The sequence below is a fragment of the Astatotilapia calliptera genome, chromosome 23 (assembly GCF_900246225.1).
Source record: "Astatotilapia calliptera chromosome 23, fAstCal1.2, whole genome shotgun sequence".
NCBI lineage: Eukaryota > Metazoa > Chordata > Actinopteri > Cichliformes > Cichlidae > Astatotilapia > Astatotilapia calliptera.
The window spans coordinates 3,739,164-3,747,869 of NC_039323.1; the positions used below are offsets into that span (position 1 = coordinate 3,739,164).

At 42.3% G+C, this 8,706-nt stretch overlaps 1 protein-coding gene across 1 annotated transcript; it reads left to right on the forward strand.

Moving 5' to 3' along the window:
• Positions 1–38: 38 nt before the first annotated feature.
• malt2 (MALT paracaspase 2) lies at positions 39–8,706 on the forward strand. Its single transcript, XM_026158727.1, has 16 exons — positions 39–545; positions 719–885; positions 2,004–2,134; positions 2,294–2,438; positions 2,520–2,707; positions 3,842–3,938; positions 4,145–4,195; positions 4,490–4,570; positions 4,661–4,864; positions 5,021–5,198; positions 5,280–5,354; positions 5,485–5,612; positions 7,134–7,283; positions 7,371–7,528; positions 7,691–7,828; positions 8,006–8,706. Exons 1-16 carry the CDS (start codon positions 409–411, stop codon positions 8,447–8,449), a joined length of 2,472 nt encoding a protein of 823 aa, XP_026014512.1. The 5' UTR covers positions 39–408; the 3' UTR covers positions 8,450–8,706.

The window sequence follows — 8,706 nt, forward strand, 5'->3', positions numbered from 1 at the left end:
CAAAATAGCGGAAGCGGCACTTGGCGCAGCTATTAATGGACGTCTTGATAGTTTGGTATGAGTTCAACTCAGTTCAATTTCGGGGGGTTTCGTTGTTAAGTCTTCATCCTGCTTCCCGGCGGTGCTATGATCCGCGGGCGTGTGCAGTTATAGGCGGATTTTCATAAAGTAAGAAACGGGAAAACCCGAGGCTGTGTTTACAACCCGTAGGTTAGTGGCGTTTCGGCTCCGTAGGCGAATAAGTAGTGCATTCATTCAACAATCAAAGCAATGTTGTAGATCACCGCTGTCAGTCACACCTCGAGGTAGAAGCGTTAGAGAAACCGCGACTGCGCAGTCACTCGGCGATTTTAGCTCCTAAAGTTTAAATTCGATGTCCTGCTTTGTTAGTAGTGAAGAATTACGAAGATGGAGGAGTGGAAAAGGAGCATCGGTACTCTCAGCGACGAAATCCTAATTAAGCTGGCAAAGATGTTGGACAACTCCACCTGTGGATGGAGGCAGCTAGCTAACGCGGTGTCCGAGCAGCCGAAATTCCGCTGCAGGTGAGACCTTGAAGGCATCACGTGAAGGTGGTAGCTTTACGCTTTATTCACAGTTTCTAAAACTTAAGCCGTGTCTCTACTGTATGGTGTGTGGTTATGGGGGGTTATGGATCCCCCTCAAGACTGACTATGCCACCATCTGCTAACATCACACACTGCCCTGTCTCCTGCAGTGAGCGGGAGCTGACCAGCTGTTCTCTCCAGGTGCTGACTGCTGCAGGCAGCCCGGCACGCACCATGCTGACATTACTGGCTGAGCGTTCCTGCTCCCTGGACTTCCTGCTCCACTGCCTGAGGAAGATGGAGCACCAGGAAGCTGTGCAGTTCCTCACCACTGCAGGTAAAGGAGAAGTCACTGGGCTGTTATATATGCAAAGTCTGTTTCTTACTGCTACTGTTGCCTACTGTTTCCTTATAAACAGGAGGAAGACACAGTCCTGTTTAGACCACGTAACTGTAAAACACACATTCACAAGCCGCTTTATTAGGTACACCTCACTAGTTTTGCCTTCAGAACTACCTTAATTCTAATGACTGTAACTGTCATCTCAATCATGTGACTGTGGAGGCCATTTGACTACAGTAAACCCACTGACCCTCATTTACTAACAGGGCATACACACAAATCTGTGCGTAAATGAATACTGAAATACTACTATTACGAATAATAAGGCTAACCCCAACCCTGATAATTACAGACAGTTTTCCAGAACCCCATAAGCCACAAAATTCCCCAAAATACATCAACATTTAAAAATAAAATGACTTGTAAAGAAAACAGAATGCTTAATGGTAAAGTATAGGCTTTAACCTTTACATTTAAACACATTTAAATGTAAAAGATACATTCCAGTATCTCTTATCTCATACTATCTTTAATTAAACATGACTTCTGGCTATACTGGATTCGTCACTTACAGTCCAGTTTCATAAAGTAAGTTTATCATCTGCGGCTGACAGATCACATGCTCCTTTCCCTCTACCCATTTTCTTATTTTTCTTATACCCTGTTAGTCTTCTCATATCAAGTTTAACTTTTAGTGAGCATCTCAAGGGAAAAGTAATTCGGCGCCCTCGTTATTTCAGCCAGTAATTGGAGTAATCACGCCTGTGTAACCTCTTTGGAAAGCTGCCCCTTTTCTGGCTACCTCCTCAGACTTCAGACACCATTATTTAAGTTTCCCCAGTCGCATTTTTTCCTTCTTTTTTGCCTCGGCGATGTATGCTTCTCTCTTACAACATCACAACTCTTTCCACTTCATCTTCAGGTAAACTGTTTCCCCTATATAAAGAAATGGGGGTGTGTCCGTATGCAGGTAGTATGCAGATTGTAAACAGCAAGCACGAGCCCACTGATTTACAATGAGTCTGATTTACTCACATATGCACAGCAGTATTGGTCGTTTTGCACGTGTCATAAATCTGATGATTTGCTCATGTTGTGTGTTTGTGTGGTAGTGGCAGAGCAGATTCAGATCACAGTGCAGCCGCAGTCCCAGGAAGCCGCACCTGGGAGCAATGTGGTATTGACCTGCAGGGCCTCTGGTCCCCCCGGACTCGGCTACCAGTGGTTCAAAGGCAAACAGGAGGTCACTGAAATTTTTGTGATTAATGGACTATAAAAAGAAGGGAAAAGATTCCTGCATAAACCCGCAGAGCCAATGAGATAGCTTGCCATCTTAATATCTTAATACAGTTTCAGCTATGAACTCTTATGCATATTGATTTTTTTTTCTTTTGTCTTATAGATTTTGGGGGAATCAGGAAATTCCTCAGAACTGGTTCTTTGCCCTTTAAGCCCCACCCACCAGGGTCACTATATCTGCAGGATAAGCCATGGAGAGAAATTTGTTTTCTCCAAGTGGGCTCAAGTTCGTTTGATCATCTCTGCAGGTTCTTCTTCCTTCTGCTTCTCTGACGTTGTTTTAATTTATCTTTCAGCATGTCATGTAATGTTTTGGTGAATTTTCTCAGGCTGCAGCAGCAGTCTGTTTCCAGGTTCAGTGAGCGGGTTGCATATCATCCAGCGCCCGCAGTCCCAGGCAGCCTCTGAGGGGGACACTCTAGTCCTGGAGTGCACTGCAGAGGGAAACCCACCTGCACAGTATGAGTGGTACCACAACAAAGTGCCCATGCCACAACAAAAGACGAGCTCACTCAGGGTAAGTAAGCAGCACAGCTATGCTGCACAGAGCTGCTTCTCTACTGGATATGAAAACTACTGAATTATATTCACTTAAAGAGCACGGTGGATTTACATGTGACGTCATGCGCACTGGATATGATATATTCACCATTTGCGATGGAAAGACGGGTATTTTTGTGCATGTGGATATAGTTGGGATGGAAAACAACTATGTGGCGATGGGTCCTGGAGCTGTGTGGGGAATGAAATTTGTTGCAGAGAGAATACCGTATTCACCTAAAAGCAGAAGTTATGACTCAACATCACAGATTAACTGCGCAATGCTTGTAGACACATCTGTCATGTCCATCCAAGCAATTTTTATCAACCAGATAAGGAAAATACATTTTTCCCTAGTGGCAAGCGGTTCCTGGGAGTTCACTGACTGGTCTGTGTGACCTGGGCTTTAGTAATAATTTCTCGAGCAACTGATATCAACCTCCACCAGCGCTTACTGGATGGGTGGCGACTGCGTGACCTCTGTGACTGGAACCTCGTTCACTTGATCCTAAATTGGGTGGCTCAGGAGATAGAGCAAGTATTCTAGTTTATCTACTAATCGGAACGTTGCTAGTTCAATCTCTGTCTGCTCCAGTCTGCATGCCATAGTTTCTTTGGGTAAGATACTGAACCCTGAGATGCATTCCTCGGTGAGTGTTGGATAGAAAGCAAAAAGACGTCTTCTACTCAAGTAAAGTATAAATATAAGAATCAGTCCATTTAACATTTGTAACAAAATGTCACATGTCTGCAACACCTTTAATTTTTTTTAAAACTTTGACATTAAAATGCAGCTGATTGTTATATCGGTTATAGACTGTATATAAAAGATGGAGATAGGCACGTGAGCATCTATTGGTTTCTGGGTTCTGCATTTTAAAACCTAAATATTTACATTTTGGCTGTCACGTGATGGCTTTTTGGTCTCCCACGAGGGATGTGACTATCAGTAAGGATCCAAATCACTCCATGTACCGGGAATCACTTTTGTGCCCATACTCACTTAGGAGTTACAAGTTTATAGCACTTCCACATTCATTTTCCGTCTCTGCAGGTTGTAGCTTGATGTCAGCTTAATGCTCTATGTGGCGTATGTTTTGTATCTGTGCAGATCCCATGTGTGACCACAGCACACAGAGGAGAGTACACCTGCAAGGTGTTCAATTTGTATCATGAGGTGTGGAGCAGCACGGCAACAGTCACCATCGGTGAGCCATTGTTTGTATTTTCTAAATTAGGAATGTAAACATAAATGAGAAAATTTAGTAAGCTCTTAATGTTAAAATGTTTATATATTTGCATGAAGTAAATAAGTAAAAGCACATTACAATAAGTCTGACACTTCACATTTGTATAGTTACAAAATCGCAGTACCGTGCTGTGGTAACTGTTCTTGTTTTCCCCTTTCATGCAGGCCCCAGTTCTGTCACTGACGCCTCCTGGGTAGAGGTTGACCGCGGTCTAGGTACTCTTTAATTTCTGGTAGAATATTTAGAGGAACTACCGCAGTATTGTAATTCCTATGTCCTGTCTGACTTTGATTCCTCTTTTTAAATATAACAGGTAATTAAAAAGTGGTATTTATAGATAGTGTGCATGTGTAACCTAAAAAACAGCTACTGATAGCTGTGGTTAATTGGGTTAATGTGAAGTACACAGTAAGTCTGGTTACCAGGCTTTACAGAAGTGAAAACGAGATGTTAAACAAACTGTTAGTTATCAGATAACACAGCATGTTTTTTTCTTTTGGTGTTCTCAGAGTCACAGGAAGTCCACAAAACCTACCTACCAGGAACACATCCGCTAGCCAGTTCGCCCCCATCTGCCAAGGACGTTTATGGTGAATTTACGCAAGCAAACAGACAAATACCGAGTCTTACTTTTGTCGATTTGTGGTGGATTTCATTGCTCATTCTCTTCCTGTCCACAGCCACAGACAAAGTCGCTCTTCTGATTGGTAACATGAACTACATTTACCACACGCAGCTGTGTGCTCCCATTTCTGACGTCCACGAGTTGACCAACCTTCTTCGACAGTTGGACTTCAAGGTGGTTTCTTTGCTCGATCTCAACTGGCAGGAGATGCACAGCGCTGTTACTGAGTTCCTGTTGCTGCTTGACAAAGGAGTCTACGGTACGTCTGCTGCATACGTCTGTCCAATTTGAGCGACTGCGCTGCGCTTTACTGATAAAATAAATGCAGCACTGTGTTTGTAAAATCTACTTTTAATTTTAAAAAAAGAATACAACTAGGATAAATAATTGCATCTGTTTTTCTTTACTTCTGAAGGTTTGCTATATTTTGCTGGTCATGGCTATGAGAACTATGGAAACAGCTTCATGGTTCCCATTGACGCTCCGGTCTCCTACACATCAGAGCACTGCTTGTGTGTACAGAATATACTCACAAAGATGCAGGAGAAAAAGACTGGTCTTAATGTATTCCTGCTGGACATGTGTCGCAAAAGGTATGTTTTGTTTTGTTTTTATTTAATGAAATTATAATCAGCGCAGACCCTCTGAATCTGTTTGTCCGTTTTCTTTTTCAGAAACCCACACGATGATGTCATCGTGCAGCCTGGACTGCTGAAGGTCACAGCAAATATAGTGTTTGGTTATGCCACGTAAGCTCCCAGTCCTAAATGCGGTTCAGTTTTGAATTTCTTTAGTATCGGGTGTTGTTTTCTAGCACTTATTGTGTATTTCTACTTCAGGCTACAAGGTCAAACTCATGTGAAAGTTGCTGTCTTTTAGATGCGTAGACGCTGAAGCGTATGAGGTGAAGAGGGAAGACGTGTCAAATGGCATCTTCATAAACTTCCTCAAACAGCGAGTTTGTGAAGACGAGAAGGTCACCGTTATGCTCGACAGAGTGGCTGAAGGTAGAGCACTCAACAATCTGTACGATATAATCGCAATATTCCTCAACTAAAAAAATTTTAAAAACATATCTAATTTCAGTTTGGCTTCACGTTCAGAGTAGACTGCTCTGGCAGTGCCGCACTGCTCCTGCAGATTTTCTTAAGTCCTTAGGACAAGACTAAGCTGCACACCTGCACCTAAAGGATAAAGGTCACTCTTTCGAGGATGCCAATGTTCACATTTTGGAACTCAAAGACAGAAGATTTGAAAGAGGAGTAAAAGGGGCCATTTGTGTCCACTGTGAATAACAATCATTGAACAGAGTGGCTGGGTACTGACACCAGCTGTTGGCCACCTACAGTGCAGTCTTGAGATCCTTTGCAAGCTCCCCCAAAATATTGCGTCAGTTTACTATAATGGGTCACATGATAGGATGAGGCAAGGTGTCACTGAGACATGTCTTGGCTAATGTGATAAAGCGCGATTAATAGTGGGTCAACGACCCTTTTAAGGGATAACCCCAACAGGGTTTAAACACCTCCGACGGTTTTAGAAGTGAAGATGTCTCTTGGATGCGCCGTGAAACGTCTTCACAAAACTTACAGTCCATTCGCTTTTCTTTTCAAGTTATTTCAACTGTGAAAACAGTTCAACATCCTTCATTTTGCAGGAATTCTGCAAAGTCGTGTGAGGAGTGAGAAATGATTATTCCTGACACTTACTGAAATGCTGGGATAAATTTGCATATCCATCTCCTACTTTGGGAGCATCAACAACAAACTGATTCCTTTCGATTTTGGCACGATGCTCGAACCCTTGGTGAAGCTTTGTAATGTGTGTGAACTGTGAGCACCGTTATTAAAGCCACTTTTATGTTTTTAACATGCATGTGACCCGGAAATGGCTCATAGAACGAAGGTAAATTTTTTCATGGCTTCATTGTAATTTATCAAAGTTATTGGAGGAAGAAAAGCTGATTCCAAGGGGGTCAGTGGGGAGGTACTCACTGATTTTTCATGTAAGTACTTATCATGCATGTTGACTCATTGGCAACATTTACCAGACTTAGATGGATTGAGTCAAGGTGTAGCAATATGCCAACGTGGATATGAAGAGAAACCTGAAAGACCACTAAATGCTGTTTAACAAGGAGGATGTTGCAGGTCCAGTCATATCCCACTTACACATGCTGCAGCATGAAAAAACTGTGAACCCTTTGGGGTAAACCACACTGAATGGTGCAAACTATAACTGCAAACCGAATGCATCATTTCTATTTTAAATATCTTTACAATTATTTGTTGATTTTATGGCCTGTTTAGTCTTATGACAGATTTAAGATCTAGTGACACAGCCTGCAAGAAAAACTATTAAATTGATTTCTTCCAGTTATTTAAAGCTCTAAGATCATCTATGACCCTTTTTAAAATGCATATTAGTCCTATTATTAAAGTGTTTTAAACAAAAATAATGTCCTGCAACAGAAAAATAGACACGTCACATCTGTGCTCCCAATATTAAAGCTTGTTTTTTCTTCTCAGACATGGGTCGCTGTGTAATCACACGAGGGCGGCAGGCGCTGGAGCTCCGCAGTAATCTCTCTGAAAGACGCTCCCTCACTGACAGGATACAGGTTTCTCAGTGTTCTGCATCCTCTTCAGCTCGAAACCTGCAGTGGGCTATTGCACATGGTAAAAAAAAGTATTAACTGAAATGATGAAATATTTCAAAAGGCACATTTCTACTCGTATTTATTTATTTATTTATTTATTTCACAGTTCTCCCTGAAAGCCGTTACCTCCAGTTTGACTGTGGAGTGAAGGTTCAGCTTGGATTTGCTGCAGAATTCTCCAACGTCATGGTCATCTACACTCGGATACTTGACAAACCCGATGAAATAGTCTCCTGCTCGGCTCAGCTTACCGATTTCCCTGAGGTGTGTGACACATTATTCCACTTAGATTTAAAAAGCTTGTGATTCAATACAGAACAGACAAGATTTTACCCAGGACTAAATTTGCTGCTGCAGCTCCTTAAAGCACAAGCATCTAATTGAAAATGCACTGAGCTTTACAGAGTTTTCGTATCACTTTTGCAGGATGTGGACATTGATTTGAAGAAGAGCAATCAGGAGTCTCTACTGGAAGCTGGCTGTTTATCATTGATAAAAGAGGAGCTTCCTTCACCAGAAACCCACAGTCTCTACACGCACATCCGCAGCCTGCAGAGACTCAAGGTCTGTCATTTTTCCCTATTTTTACAATAAGTTCTTCTATTTATGACCTCAGAGCAGTCGTTTCCAATGCCAAGCCTGCTGCAGCTCACTTAAAAATCAGGAAGACTGAAGCCGATACTTTTTCATAACTGCTAAAAAGAACCCCAAAACAAATTGTGCTTTTTACTGTCTTTATAGAGGGAGCTCACATTCACAATATGCCTTCATTACACCTACTCCAACATGGATGAGGAAGTGCAAGAAAGGCAGCAAGTAACAGTCGGCAAACCACTGGTCTCCAAACTCAATCTCCACGAACCCCGAGCAGCTCACGTCAGCTCTGCCTCCTCGTCCTTCAGCCTCGACTCTTTTAACGTTCCCGGATGCTCCTCCTTTGGTGAAGACTTGTCCCTGACTGGTACAGCCTCAAACACATGGTCACATCATGCACAAAGTGCCAGTGTGTCTTTCACCGGTGGCTCCCCGACATCATCCAGGCGTGCCAATGTGCCAGAGGAGACTGACAGTCCTGAAATACTAGATAACCCTCGACCTCTTGTTGCCAGCAAAAGTTTGCCCCACAGTAAAGTAAATGACTCAAACTACAAGTTCAGTGACATGTACAATTTTCATTCTTACTGAGACTGAGATTCAGCCTCTACCCACTAATAAATCGGCAGTACAAAATCATGAATGTGTGGAAAGCTTGACAGACAAGTCCTGTTAATATGGCATTTCTTTAAATTCGGCCCGGACTGTATGGGGGCCGTTTAAGTTCTGATCTTTGTATTAACTATGCATTAAGTTGTGTAATGTTTTTTTTTATTATTATGGATTTGTAACAATGTTATGCAACCCAAAGACTGCCTTCAAAACAGGAGAATAAAGCATAAACTTTA

Coding starts and splice junctions, on each gene's coding strand:
- malt2 (XM_026158727.1), top strand. CDS start 409: ATGGAGGAGTGGAAAAGGAGCATCGGTACTCTCAGCGACGAAATCCTA. Junction 2,708..3,841: donor AAAAGACGAGCTCACTCAGG/GTAAGTAAGCAG, acceptor GTATCTGTGCAG/ATCCCATGTGTGACCACAGC. Junction 4,865..5,020: donor GCTTGACAAAGGAGTCTACG/GTACGTCTGCTG, acceptor TTACTTCTGAAG/GTTTGCTATATTTTGCTGGT.